Here is a 15,280-nt window from a genome sequence, read left to right as displayed (position 1 = left end):
GGACACATCCAGCAATGGGAGAGAATGAGGTAAGAGAGAAGGCACTAGGCATCCTTATGGCCTTCTCCTCAGGCCATGTGTCCCTGGCTGGTTTGGGTGGAGGAAGCTCTGCCTGGCCAGCAGCATGGCAGAGGGGTGCACCGAGGGCAGGTACCCCTCATGCTCAGGTGTCTAAGGCTGGCAGCTGCAGTGCTAGACTGTGGGCATTTCAGGGCCCTTTGGAGGTCTTCCAGCAGCATTTCAGTCTGGGAGAAAGTCCTCCTGGGTCTGGGATCGTGTCTGCAGTGTCATACTGGGAGTTTGGGCTGGCCAGGAGGCAGCAATCTGCTGTTCTCTTGTAGACAGTGTCTTCTTCCCTGATGAAAGGGCTGACTACTCCCTCTTTAATTACAGTAACGAATTTAGCAAGTTGGTAGCAGAGGAGTATCTCAGCTTCTTTGACTTCACTGGCCTGACCCTTGACAAAGCACTCAGGTGAGCTGGTCTCTTGGCACTCCCGCGTCCGGGCTGGCCAGAGCAGAGTACTGTGGTGGGTTTCTCCTCTGGGCTTCCCAACTCCACAGAGGCTGTCTGTGTAACAGGAGCAGGGACTGGGGGGAGCTCTAGGTTGTCATTTAATTTTTACTTTGGTGTCATGTTTGGCACAAAATACTGCCACCAAAAGTGGTATTTAACAGGAGGGCCCACAACCTGCTTCCCCATGGTGGAGAGCAGCTTTCCCAGGAATCCTGTTCTGTACAAACTCAGAGCAAGTGGGATCAACTTCTGCCCATTGGAATGGACAACCCATCCTGTTGCCATTGAGCCAGAGGTGGGTCAGATCTCAGCTGACAGCATGTTTCCCTGCACAGGTCAGAGCTGGCTCCATAGAAACCCTTTGCACTGCACCTGCAGGGGCCCAGGGGTGCACAGGCTGGGGGGAGGACAAAGGCTTTCCTAGCTGCTCTGAGGATCCCCTTTCCACCTCTCTCCTTAGTGTGGATGCTTCCCAGCAGATTGATCCACGACATCTTTAAGTATCATTTTCTCTTTGCAGGACATTCTTGAAAGCATTCCCACTGATGGGAGAGACGCAGGAGCGGGAGCGGGTGCTGATTCACTTCTCCCGGCGATACTGCCAGTGCAACCCAGAGGAGAGCACTTCCGAAGGTACCACTTCCCTTCCCAAGCTCTGCTGTGGCACTGCTGCACACTCACAGTGCACCTGTGTCACAGAGCCTGCACATAAAGTGAACCATCCACATCTTGAGTAGCAACCACTGGCCAGACCAGGCTGCAGCTTATTATTCCGCTGGGGTGCTGCCCTGCTGACCAGCCCTGCCCTGGGACGGGCTGGGGACACCAGGCACTGTACAGACCTCCTCGGGAGAGTCCTGTATGTCCCCTCAGGGCGTGATGGTCTGAGTGTGGGCTCCCAGTAACAGGGACATGAAAGTGCAGGTGAGCTGTGATGAAGGTAAGCTCCTCAGCTGTGACCTGGCTTAGTGGCTGTGCTTTAGCCAGCACCAGGGGAGGGAGGGAGTGGTCCTCAGGGGTAGTGAGTTACTGCAACTGTGGCTTGCAAAGTGGTATTGGCTCAGCCCAAGATCTCGTCCATTGAAAGAGGTACAGCAGAATAGAAGACATTTCCATACAGATTGAGAAAGACTATTGGCTTGCTATGCACAGGGGTTGCATTCTTTGCTCTCTACTGTGTGCAGCAGGGGAAAGCAGAGCTGGATAAAATCCTGGGCCCACTGGAATTGTGTATTTTGTTAGCCACTTTCAGAGTCCTTCTCCATTTTTTTTAATAGAGGTACTTCCTTCTGTTTTTCTTTTTTTCTTTCTTTTTTTTTCTTCTTGATTGTTTGTTTGTTTTAATGGAAAAGGTCATTTGGAGTACACAGGTGCATGTGCACACATCCAGACCTGAGCACACTCCAGTTCATATTTACATGAATATCTTTGCACATCTGCTTACATGCATCTCAAAATACCCCCATGGGTGGAAATCAGGCTGCTGAGCAGATCTCAGCCAACCTCACAGAAGTGCTGGTTGCTCCTACTTCACCCTCTCAAGCGTGGAATATAGCAGTTGGACCTGAGAGATCCTGCTTGCCTCTGCCTTGCAGGCTCCCCAAGGAGCAGCAGTGCCTTGGGTCATGCAAACTCTCCAGTTCTTCTGCCAGGCTAACTGAACACAAGCTATTCTCAGAACAGAATGACCTCTTCACTTTTCTCTGTGGTATCTGAATAAAGTATAGGCTTACATTTCATTTTCCTATGTTTGCTTTACACACTTTTGTGTGATGTTCTCTCCCACTGATCCAAAAAGGACCTTCCTCTGGGAAGGGTCCTCAACCTCTAGACATTAAGCTGCAGGTTAAGCTTTCATGGCTCTTTTCCCAGAAATGATTTCAGCAGTCATCCCTAGCTGAAATATCCCAAATGCCCAATCCTAACTTCTCTTCACCACCTTCCCCCAGAAGTGATCCCCAGCTCTGTTGCATCCACCTCCTACCCCTATAGACAAGGGCCTTGGGATCCTTTCTCCCCTTCTGGTCCTCAGGTATCTGTCACACCCACTGTGTGGACAGATGCATGCACACACCAGCTTGAGCAGAGGCTGAGCTGGAGCATGAGGCAGTCAGATCTCTGACTCCATACACACACCCTTCAGCATGAGTCTGTTCAGAGGGCAGCAAATAGTCAAACAACACACAAGCTTTGCCATGGCAACATCAGTTTACATAGGTGCCAGTGGAGCTACGATATCACAAGTGTTCAAGAAGAAAAATTAGATACCAGTTGTCAATGCTGCATGAGAAAGTATCTGCTCATACAAAAAAAGGATGAACCCAGAAAGTTAAACTCTTCAACAATGGCATGGCAATCAGTGGAGATGTCACTGCTGCTGGCAGGACCTGTTTTGAAAGTATTACAGTCCTGAACAGTACAAAACTCTTAAGGCTAATGAACAGTGGAACTGAAACACATCACTGATGCTCCTGTCATGACCCATTCATTAACACTTAGTGCCACAGCATTACCTGTGATGCACATTTCACAAGTCTGGGAAGGACCACTCCGCAGGCCAAATGCAAACTGAATGAGTCCCAAGCAAGACAGATCTGTGCTTAGTGCTGAAAGTGAAAGGGGCTTAAAATACAATTGTAATCCAATCAATAAATATGTGCAAGGCCTGGAGGGAAGCAAAGTAGCTCATGCAGTTTACACCTTTTGCAGACACTGGATGTGCAGTGATTTGAGGAAACTGTTGCAAGCTGATGCTGTTCCTTCAGAATGTAGTTCCTTCTAGTTGTAGCTAGACTAAACTGGCACAGGGTCTTCCACCAAAAAGAAATTTGAGCCACTACATGTTACTGAGATGTCTAAAGAAACACCTGTGTCTGTGGTAGTCTGTCAACATAGAAACATGATAAAGCCAAAGCAATTTGGTCTGGAGATGGTCTGGTGGCTGTGAAGATCTTACAGCCCTCCCCCCTTTCAGGGCATTTCTATGTGCTGATTCAATTACTCTTCCACTGATGGAGCCACAACTGTTGCAACACCAAGGGTTGCTTCAGCCTGCATGACAGGATGCTGCAAACAAGGGTGGCAGAAGCTCTGACTTGCTGACCTCTGAGTGGGGTGGTAGGCCTTTCTTCCAGAGAGTTGTGACTTTGACACACTATGGGTGCTCTCCTTTACTGAAAAGATGTCGAAGAGTTATATGTATGTGCTATGGCACTGTTTTAGCAGAGAGAAAATGTGAATGTGACTGAGCTAAGCAACAGCAAGTGAATAGCAGGTTTTGGGACATCAGCTCCACCTGGAGGCCATGGAGGGCATGGTCTACCTGACCCAAGCAATGCAGTAAAGCAAAGTGAAAATGTCAGCCCCAAACCTCCCATAGAGAATCCAAAATACACACTAGGAAGGCATTTTGTTCCAAGCCCAAAGCTGCTTCTTGTGGAAGTGAGGAAGCATCTTTCTTAAGAGGTGATTCTCTCTTGAATGTCAGTGACAGCAATTCCCCGCATTTGTCAGTTCTCAAACAGAAATACGTGATGTGCCCACAAGAAACCCTTCCTTCCTCAGAGACCGTGGTTATTACTAGAGAGAAGCTAATGTGCTCAGTTACCTTCATCCTGGGCTTGTGTGTCTTTGGTTGCCTTTAGTCGTCAGTGTTTAGAGCTTGGCCGTGAGCATGAGGTGCTCAGGGCCCGGTCCATGAAGCAGCACACCAAGTCATGCAAAGAGCAGGTTCAGAGGCCAAGGCCATAGTATTTTGGCACTCTGGCCCCTCCCTGGTGCTCTCTAACCACGTTGTGTGGTCTTTGTGTGAACCAGCTCAAGTGTTGGAGTACAAGGCATCTCACTGCTGTGAGGTGGTACATGGAGACAGACAAGTCTCTTGACCTTAAGCAGCTTAAGGACTCAGCATGGTTTTGAAATAACTAAAGCCACCACCCTAGCTGGTACAGAACAGGGTGCTGTGCTGTCTTAAATGGAAGGAAAAACTGTATGTGTTTATTTTCAGAGAGCCAAAAATTCTGCACTCTTTTGTAGTAATAATTTTGTTGGAGGACTGAAGAACTTGCAGACTGCACGGGAACAATGGCTAAAAACCTCAGGACAAACCTGTGTGGTGACTGTGATCAGCTGGGGGAAACTAGCTTAAAGTACTCCGTTTCCCAGAGTCTCTGCTACATTCTGCACTGGTGATGGCACAGAATGGACGTAGGGGAAATAGAGATGGGGTCAGCAAAAAGTCTGATCTTTATAAAGCCATTGACAAAATTGCTTTCAAGCCAATCCCCTGGTGATCATTTCAGGAAAAGGTAAAGTTTGAGGGGAAAAATTATATCTTTTTTTTTTTTTAAACTACCATGCACAGTTGAAAGAAACAAGCATTCTTTAAGGTCCAAAGGCATAGCAACTAACCTTGCTTTTGCAATGGGTGGCTGCCAAAACAGGGCAAACACTGAAACTCTGTGGAAAGGAGAATAATAATAGCTGTCTGACTGTTGTGTTTCAGATGGGATTCATACACTCACCTGTGCCCTGATGCTGCTAAACACAGATCTTCATGGCCATGTAAGTAGTACTTGGAGATGTCCTTCCTTCTTTCCCATCTAGTGTAGAGGTCTTTCCCCTTATGCAGTATGCATGTCTGGAAAATCAAGATAGGGTGGCAGAGGGTACTCTGACAGGTCCAGGGGAAATTGTGGGTGCCAGGACCAGTCCTGGGGACAGACCTTCTCTTACTGTCACTGCACACTCAAGCCAAAGTCACATCTGATGCCAGTTATCCCGTATAGGCACAGGCAATGCAGCTTTCTTCCCAGGACCTACTGCATACATCAGCCCTGCCCCAGAAGCTCTCATGGAGTCCTCACTACCAGTCTCTGTGGAGTGGCAAACAGCAGCTCCAATTGTGCTGCTTTTTCTGGTGGTTCAGACACATGACACTCACCTCATCTGCAAAACTGCTGCAACTGAGTCATTAGTTTCTTACAGGACCAGATCTGATCGTTCATTCCCAGAACATGAAGCAAATCCCAGCTGTTCCTTTTCCCCAGGACATTACAGAAAACCACTGGAGAGCATCACATCAGAGAGGCCTCTGGATAAAGAGCTGGGTGAGCAGAGCTCACTGCCCAAAGGTGTGGCTGGATGGAAAACAGCAGAGGCTATGCATAGGTTGGATTTATTCCTAAAACGTCAACTAGATTGTTCCCAGTCTGTAGAGAGGAGAGCAGAGTAGAAGGAAGAGTCGCTGCACAGAGAGATGGGACTGGGCATAAGGGACACACTGGGACACTGTGTTCCCTTGGAGAGCCCTGCCATAATGTACACCTGGGAGTATGCACAGACTGTGCCCTGCTCACTGCTGTGGGAAGATGTAGGCACTGTTTATACAGACCTCCTTCCTGCTCTCCAGCCTTGTGGTGCAGACATAGAGCATGGCTGTGAGCCTCAGAGGACTGTGCACAGGGCTAGAGGAACTCCTCGAGTCTCAGGTCACTGAAGCACCTTCTTTTGTAAAACCCTCTGAGATCTTAGACCTGGAGCCACAGACTCCCCTGGGCTTCTGTGGAGCTGGGAGGTGGGAGGGTGTGGGTGTGGGTGTAGGTGCGTGGATGTGTTTAAGGCTTGTTATAGCAACCTGCACATATGAAACCTACGCTAGTTTTAGTCCCTTTTTCTGCCCCACAGTCCCATGATTTCCAAGCTGTATTATCAAAGTCCTCTTCTGCCTCCAGCTGGTAACAAGTTGTTGTGCATCTGCAGAGACTTGCCCTGATTTATCTTTATGAGCCTTTTAATGAGATGGCCGTAGGCCATAACCTCACTTTTTGTATACTGGTTTATAATCACCTTCGAGAGGAGCCTGTTTCTGTAAGGGTGAGAAGATGACACTGCATGAGTGCTCTTCACCTATGATGGCAAAGATGCAAAGGCCACCAGCTTCACCAGTGCCATCCTGACAGTCCAGCTGGGAGACCCTCCCCATCATTACACACAGTGGCAAAGTTTGAACGCAGCAGTCGATGGAGGGAATTACTGGTCTCAGCAAGAGCATCCTTTCCAGATATGCACTGTGGCCTGCACCAAGCTGGCTACAGCTGCCACAGCTTCATCCTCTTGGGAACAGGCAGCCCGTGACCGGTATCACACTGTCTCACTCCCACATGGCTGCCAGTAACATATCTAGCAAAGTGTCTTTGCATGTGGTGGGACAGCAGTGGGCCCAGCTTCCGGGAGGGTCTCACATAACATTCATCCTTAAACAGAAAAGGTTGGAGCCAAGGAAATACTTTTATCAAGGCATTTACTGCAACAACAAAAGCAGACAGTGGCAGAAGACAAAACGCACCTCCACTCAAAAAGAAACTAATTTTGTCTGATTGTTTTAATTAAAAAAAAAAATCCAAAAAGTGTCTGGGAAGGTGGAAATTATTGAAAAGGAAAAAGAAAAAAAAAAACATACAACAAAAACACAAGCCTCCAAAACCTTTTCATTTCAATTTTTCATTGACAAGCTGGCTCATAGGCCTGGTGAGAAGAAATTATCTCCTGCTATCTAGGCAAGGAAAAATGCATCTTTCTTTTGACCAGGTGTAGAAATGCCCGAACTTTTCTTTGAAAAATCTTTTCTTTACTTTTCCACGTGTAACATTAATTTCTTCTTCTCCTTCTCCTCCTTTTTTTATTCCTCCTTCTGCTTCTGGAACCTCTCTTTCTGCTCTTTAATCCTTTACCAGGTGGTAAGTGCAGTCATTCTAGTGTTTTACTTTTAAGCACTAGCATTTGACTTGGTTTTTTTTGTTTGTTTGTTTTGGGTCTTTTTTTTTTCTGTGTTAAAAAAAAAAAAGAGAGAGAGAGATTTTGTTTGTCCAGATTCCTAAGCTGTTGTGCAGTGAGTGTTCTTCACTACTTGGTAACCCATTAGCAACTGATATGAGTCACATAAAATCCTCCTTGGGCAAAAAAATTGCAGGATACCTGGGATTGTGTGGCTTGATCTCTCACTCCTTGTTTTGTTAAATATGCTGTTGGGATATTACATATCACTTCTTTTTTTTTCTTTTTAAAATTTCCTATTTTAATATTGTGTGTGTATTTCAGTGTTTTTCTGTACATTGCCACAGAGTGGGAAATCCCTCTGGTTAGGAGAGGGGGGAGTTGATGTGTCTCATTAAATGGCAAATTGTCTACAGTAGCGTCTCCACAGTGGGCTAGTTCACCATCCGAGTACTGATGGTCACATATGCTGAGTTCAGGCCTAAAAGTGATGGGACTGGCTTTAAAACATGAGATTTGTGCATAGCCACACTGTAGGTCTACTTTAGTACTGTTGATTTTCTACTGCAGGTACATTCGGACCCTGTTTTGAAATGGTCCTGCAAACATACTATTTTTAAAATGAGGTGCTCCATTTTCATAGAATCACATGATTTCTGGAGTTGCTGTTAAAAGCCAACAGTTATCAGCAAACGTTGCAAGCTTTTTAATATAAACCAGGTTGTTGGAACCCTGCACCATGCTCTGCTGGTGCTGTTTGAGCTCCAGGAGATCTTATGACAAAGTACTCCTGTGCTTTACTTCGACCCTCAGAGACAAAGCTTTGAGATGTTTCCTTTTCAACGCACACCTTTCTCCCTCCTTTTTCAGAACTGCTTGCCATGGAAAGACAGTGACAAATCAACACCTCTTCATCACCAGCACTCATGATTACATTTTGCCCTCAGAGTACCAAGTACTTTGCTGAAGCCCAGCTCCTACACTCATACTGTAATGCAATGAGCTTAAGCATTCAATTCAAAAAGCAAACCAGCAGCTCTCATGGCCATTGGACAAAGCATAAAAATGGGACCCATGGCAGCTCCTAACACTGCATGCATCACTATTAGTCTTAAAAACACTGTGATATTGTCCTTTGAGACAAGCTTGTGATGTCACATTAGCAACGTGTGTTAGTAGCACTCAGAAAGCTGAAGTGCTCTGACAAACAGCCTCTGGAGCCACCTACAGAGTGACACCAGTCTGCCCACAGTAGCTTTGTGTGGTCGAGGGGTCATTGTCATCCAAAGTCTGCAGGATCATTCCCTGCAGCATGTTGATTTTGATTCTGCAGCCTAGAATAAATCCACTACCAGATCCCTTTGTCCAGTCAGACCAGCAACCCTCACCTCATGATGCAGCATATGTGCAGTTTGTGTTGTTGTTTGTTTGTTTGTTTGTTTGTTTGTTTTCCCCAGGAGATAAGTATTTGAGAAAGGTCAAGAAAGCCCGAGTAAAAGCAGGGTCTGCCAGGGGCAGGATGCTTATGCTGGGAAGCTCACTGTGGATGCACTCCACTCACCACTTTGTAGCTATGTTTGATGCCTGGTGCCTCCAGCCCAGAACCTCAAGTGTTTTAACACCTTACAGAGGGAGGGCTGGGGAGAGCACCCCAGATAGCCACTGGTCCCAGCAGCCTCCTGGGACTTTCACATGGCACTTCTTTTCCCACTGAGTACCCAGTGTTCCCTCATCCACACATACCTGCACAGCCTCCTAATGCTGGGACTTGGAAACAGCCAAGAAATACCAGGCTACAGCTGAGTATCTTCCAAAGCCCATTTTTTAAAATGCGCTCTCTCACCCTCCTTCCTTTCTCCACCCCCACGCCTGTTGTGATGCTGGCTGGTTTGTTTGTTTGTTTGTTTGTTTGTTTGTTTTTCTGTAATTTACCAACCAGCCAGTACACAAACCTCCCCTCCCTCTGCTGAAGAAACATAGCATGTTTGCAGGTTTCCCGGCAGGTTCCCCGTGCCTGGTTCAGCTACTGAGCACTGTCTGGCAGGAGTATTTAGCTATGGGGTCCAGTTACGGGAAGCAGCTGTGGGGCTTTCCTGTGAGAAAGCAAAGATGGTCGAGCCTCATGCTGTGCCATACTGTGCCAACTGCAGTGTCCCTAGGCACTGCAGATTCATAACAGTGCTTTTTATCTCTTTTCCCTGACCTCTCATGGAGGAGACAGGAGGCATAATCAAGAATTTCAGACAGAGCTGCTCAAAGCTGCTCAAAGGCAGCACCAGCTCCGTGTATGGCCAAAAAGTGTGTCTGCATACATAGATGGCAGGTGGGAGGGGGGGGGGTCTGTTGTGGGTTAATCCCAGGGCCTCACTCTCACAGAACCAGGGGGGTTCTGGCATCAGTCTCTCTCAAGACGTTATTTTCTTGCACTGAAAACACACCTTACTGTGCGGGGCACCTCTTACATCATCTGTTGCAGCTTCATCCCCTTCCAGTGAGGGCCTTCCTTTTCTTCCTCATTGAGTCCCTAAGTGGGATCCTTGCTCAGCCTTAGGACCAGTGGTGGTACCTCATCTCTCCTGCTCTCCTCTCACTAACTCCATTGTCCACTCCATGTGATATCACCACAAGATCTGTTCTTGGGGACTTTGCGTGAAGGTGTGGAGGCTGCGATATGGCATGACACCGGAGACACTTATCTTTCCTTTGTGATATCAGACTCCTTTTTCTGAACCCTACAGTTCTCACTGACCCCTTCCACACCTCTGTTCCAGTCCTTTGGAAAGGTACAAATGCAAAGGGAGGCAAGGAGAAAGGCCGTCTGCCTCCAGCCCCTCAAACCCTGCAGGCTGAGAAAGTGACCTGGCTATGGTGAGGGGTAAGAGGTTTGGGAAGACAGATGTCACAGACTAATATCAGGGATTCCAGATGACCTGGCAGTATCGGCACCAAATTTATCTTGGCATTAACTGGTGATAACTGAGATTGTCTGCGCACTGCCCTCACACAGCCCAGCACCTTAGTTCACACAGTACCAGTAGCTGGATTATCTCTCCTTGTAACAACAATGAAAAGTAACAGTTTTCATCAATCAATGCCCAGCGCTGGTTGTCTTCAGATGCCGACACTGCATGCTCATACAATTTCTCACACTGTAAGCTTGGAGGCCCATCCCAGTTCCAATATTTAAAGATGGTTTGAGTGCTTGTTTTGAGTTTCGAAGCACAGACCTTGTACCAGGGCCAACCTGGAGGCCAGAGGTGAAATCAATGAGAAAGTTTGGAGCAAGACCTGGAGGTTGTTTTCAGGTGTTTTATCTACACCGTTAGAAGAGGTCATTTTAAGTGTTCTGTTGCTGGCATGAGCAAATAAATCAAAGATCCCAACAGAAAATAAGAACAGATGTGCATCTAGCTTTGAGTTTCTGAGGCAAACCCAGGCCTTGCTACTACATATAAAATTGTTCTTTAAAAAAGTCTCATTAAAGTCAAAACTTTCCAGAAGTTTAACGTGCTGCTTCTTTGCCTTGCAGAATATTGGCAAAAAGATGTCATGTCAACAGTTCATAGCAAACCTGGATGGGCTGAATGATGGGAAGGACTTTGCAAAGGATTTGCTGAAGGTAATGTGACACACATAGACAGTGGGATGCTGTCATTATTATGGTAGTGTAACTTAGTCCTACCATGACACTTAGAGCCATTGAGTCAGTATTTTCTATCACACATTTATTTCATTAGAATTGTAATCCAGGTTATTCCAGTATTTATCTGCCCTCAGAGCATGCCAGGTATCCCTTCCCACCATGGTAGTTCTGTGGTATACCAGATAATGTACAGAAAAAAAGTACCAGAAATACGGCTGTCTGTCACGGATACTTTTCTTTGCCTTCAGTTCCATGTAATTATAGGTAGTACTCCAAGATAACTAGCTCAGTAACATGGGAGATTGGTTAGAGAAAGTGAATATTTTCTCCTTCCATGTGATTTAGCACCACCACCATTTTCTGCACCTGCCACAGGTACATCAACCTGCTCTGTTTTTTGCTGTATGGAAGGAGGTTGAAAGGGCTAGCCTCACATCAGGGATGTCATGACGAGCTTTAGACACAAACTTCCCCACCAGCAGACCTCACCCTACGCCATTCCTCAGTATGGTGAGGGCCACCCATGCGTTCTGCTTTTCTAGCCCGTTCCTTCCCTCCTGCCTCAGAGGAGTCATTGGAAGTTTTCCCGGGAGAAACTGGAAAAGCTGAACCCCAAAGTTATTCATCCCTCTCCTGCTTCTCAGGGCGGTGTTCAAGCCTCCACTGTCCCTTTCCCCTAGTTAAGACATTGGAGGTGTTTTAGTATATACTAGACTCTTCTAGCAAATTTGTGTAGGCCAGAGTTCACTCAGGACTAGGCTCGGCACCCAGAATTAAGCAAAAATATCATGAATGGGCTCTTCAGCAAGGCTGGCTGCCAAACACCTATGCTGCTGACATGTTCAGTCCAACCCATAGGTAAAAAAGGGTTTGGGAGGACAGCAGTTGTCTTGCTCACTAGTGAATACTTCTCCAGGACATTTTAGAAGTGAAGGTATCTCTCTGAGAACACAGACAGGGTATAGGAGAAATGATCTCCACAAGCCAGACATGTCTACTTTTAGAGACACAGCTAATACCATGTTCTTGTTGCAGACACTGTATAACTCCATCAAGAATGAGAAGCTGGAATGGGCCATGTAAGTATATGTTAAGCATTTTAGAGAGTATCTTTCGAAGTAGCTGACAAGTCTTGAATCCTGCTTTTAGCTCCAGAAGTTTCCAGAACATCTCCTGCCAAGCTCTTAAGCACTGAAATCCCTCCCGTGGGCAAACTGGGTTTATTTATGGCTTAGACACAAAAGCAGACAGAGAGATTGGTGGCAGTCTGTGGGTGCAGGTTCCATAGAATCATAAAACAGAATCATAGAATCATTCAGGTTGGCACAATCTAAATGGTACAATCTAAACGGAGGGAAAGTCCCCTTTATTTTCTGTTATACCCAGAAAGTGCCAGTCCCTCTTCAGGTGCTTCAGAGCATGGTCTTTGCTCGAGAAACTCAAGATCTGGGGTTACTTTGGTCACCAAGACCTCCCTTCTCTTCCACACAGTTCCTTCTGGAATCACCATGGGAGAATTGTTGAGGCTGGAAGGGACCTCAGGAGGTCTCAAGTCCAGCTTCCTCTCAAAGTGTTGTCAAATGCTGAATTCAGAACAGATGCTCAGGGCTATGTTCAGCTGCATCTCGAAAACCTCCAAGGGTTTTCTGGCCTTTCCAAGGCCCCTCTGGGTCTATGCACCAGTGTTTAATTATCCTGATAGTGGCATTTTTTCTCACCCAGTTGAAACCTCTGATTCAATTCACATCCACTGTCTCTTGTCCTCCAGTGAAGAGCTTGTCTCTGTCTACTGGATAACCTCCTCATAGATATTGGAAAGCTGCTATGAGATCCCCCAAAGACGTATTTTTTCTAGGTTGAACAAGTCCAGTTCTTAATCACTTCTCATAGGGCAAGTGCTTCAGCCTCTGGGTATCTTGATGGCCTCTGCTGAACTCTCTCCAGCTTGTTGATGTTTTCCCTGTATATGAGGCTCAACAAAATTGCCATATGTAGATATGATGTAAAGAGTAGAGGAGAATGATCAGTTCTCTTAGCCTCCTCAGTGTGCTGCTGTTTATACAGCCCAGAATGCACTTGGCCTTTCTCTCTGTCAGGACACACTGCTGGCTCTTGTTCATCCTGCTGTTTGCCAGGAACCTAAGGGCCTTTTCGGCAGAGCTGCTCCCCAGCCAGTCAGTCCCAGCCTATCCTTCTGCAGGACCACACCACACCAGTGGAATACTTTGCATTTGTCCATTCTGCATTTAGTGAGGTTCCTGGTCTTCTGAACGGTGGCCCTGCCCTCACAAATATCAGCTGCACAACCCAGTTTTATGTAATCTACAAACTCAAATGCAGTCTGTCTCTTCCTGCAGATCACTAATAAATGAAAATAAATCTGTTCCCCTTCAGCTTTACACAGACACCTGACTCACCTACTGTTACCCTGAAACAACAAGGTGACAAGTCTGGGAACAGCTAGCGTGGTGACCTCCATGATGTTTTCACACAGCATCTTCCTCAGCCCTTCTTCCCCTTCTCTGCTGACCACTGTCTGCCTACAGCACAGGCCAGAACCCTCAGTGAGGAGACGGGAGATGTTTGCTCCCTAGCCCCATTACAACCCCACTCTTACCTCTACCTTAGGAAAGCCCATGACAGACCCAAGGCCTTAGGGTAACACAGTGAACACCTCTTCTCTTCTCCCACTTAGCCTCAGACCTGTTTTGTCTCCAGAGAATTGTGGGACTGAGCAGGACCTTCTGGGCCATTAGCTCCATCATCTGATGTTCACCTTATCCTATCCTGGCCAGAAAAGTGTCTGGAGATGGCTTGCTCCTACCTCCATCTCCAGCTACCTTGGCTGAGCTTGCAGACATAAGAAGTCTCCTGACTGGTTTCAAAAACAATCTTATGTCGAATCTGTGCACCAGTGCGAGCTCTGCAATGGAGATGTAGCCCTGGAGGGCTGGTCGGTGGGCGGACGTGGTCACCAGAGGGAGCTCCCTGGTTCCACAACGGGTGCCCGCGGGGTGCTTTATGTAAGGAGTTCAGTAGGAGTGCATCTGCTGGGTGGCTGCGGGCAGCGTTTACACAACTGCGAGCTCACGCTGCCCTGCTTGGGCACGTCGGAGGGATAGCCACCCCCAGGGTGCAGGTAGCATCAGCCGGCAGCGTCCGGCCCTTCTTCTGCCCCTGCCACCCTGCCCGTTTGATTTCCTGCACCCCCTTGCTTTCCACACTCCGGCCTGGGACCTGCCTTGCTTGCTGCAGGGTGTCCTGCATAGTTATTGCAGGCTGTAACATGAGGCCCCCCTCAGCTCCCCTGATGTGAAATAGATTCTCCCTGACACGGGGTACCAGACCCTCTTCTGCCTGCTCGCCTCTGCCTTCTCCCAGTGGCCATCCAGCGAGTCAAATGCACTTGCCCATGAAGCCCAGCCAGATGGGCAGACACATGGCCAGCACCCCAGCAGCAGGCAGGAGTTCAGGGGGTTCTCTCTGGTGCAGTTCTGAGAACTGGTCCCCACTAACTCCCCAGCCAAGTGTGGTGTCTGGGCTCTGCCTAAGCCCCAGGACTCCTGTGGGTGTCAAGCGCTGAGAAATCATCCTTCTCTTCCAAGAGCTGTCTGATGCTTTTGCCATGTATTAGCTGTAGGTGGGGAAGTGTGGTATTTTCCTGCTTATATCCCATCTAATGGTTTAAACTCTGGTTCACTCCTCATCTGAGGTTTGCTCCCAATCTAATCTAATCTGATCTAATCTGAAGTGACCATGTCATTTAGACACAAACATGTATCATGACAGGCAGAAATTCCATGTTTGCTGTCCTCCTTAATGCCCAGAAACACTGGGAAAATACCACTTCCCATGTAGGTTCTAGTTTCTATGTGCCAAATTAGCTTTCACTTCAAACAGGAAGAGGTAGGCTTGGAGGAATCGTTGGACATTTTCTGGAGTTGCTCAGCCCTTGCTGTCCAGAGTCCACAACCAGGAGATCTGTGAGGAGAAGTTTTTATGGAAATCACCAGCATTTCTTGCTCTTTCCTGGCCCTCCCTCAGGATACAAATGGGGAGAGATGCATAACCTATTCCAGAGTTTGTTGTTTGATCAAAGTGGCCCATCTCCCTAATGTCTTCAGAGCTTCGGTGCCTCAGAGATACTGAGGACATTCATAAAGCTTCTTCAGTATCTAGGAGGCCCCAGTTGCTGCCTCAGGAAAGGTTGAGAATCCCCTGTGATACCTGGCTCTCAGCCAAAGACCACCTTAAATTTCTGAATGTGATGCATAGAGCTGGGGACTTTCCCTGTGGAATGAATGTAGTCCTCAGCAGTGCTGTGTCTGAAGATCCTTGGTGTTCAGA

General features: G+C 47.4%; 1 protein-coding gene across 8 annotated transcripts in view; it reads left to right on the top strand.

The window, feature by feature from the left end:
* The window catches only part of PSD2 (pleckstrin and Sec7 domain containing 2), an 88,900-nt gene that overhangs the window by 55,801 nt on the left and 17,819 nt on the right, over positions 1-15,280 (top strand). For 3 of the 8 annotated variants that reach the window (XM_040573207.1, XM_040573208.1, XM_040573215.1), the window contains 5 exons: positions 394-474; positions 1,037-1,149; positions 5,021-5,081; positions 10,819-10,909; positions 11,969-12,012. In XM_040573207.1, coding sequence (XP_040429141.1) covers positions 394-474; positions 1,037-1,149; positions 5,021-5,081; positions 10,819-10,909; positions 11,969-12,012 — 390 coding nt within the window. The remainder of the gene's footprint in view (positions 1-393; positions 475-1,036; positions 1,150-5,020; positions 5,082-10,818; positions 10,910-11,968; positions 12,013-15,280) is intronic. The other 5 variants (XM_040573210.1, XM_040573209.1, XM_040573213.1 and 2 more) reach the window with 3 other exon arrangements.

The sequence above is a fragment of the Cygnus olor genome, chromosome 14 (assembly GCF_009769625.2).
Source record: "Cygnus olor isolate bCygOlo1 chromosome 14, bCygOlo1.pri.v2, whole genome shotgun sequence".
NCBI classification, from domain to species: Eukaryota; Metazoa; Chordata; class Aves; order Anseriformes; family Anatidae; genus Cygnus; species Cygnus olor.
Note: the sequence above shows the minus strand (reverse complement) of the source record. Positions and strands in the feature narration are given on the sequence as shown.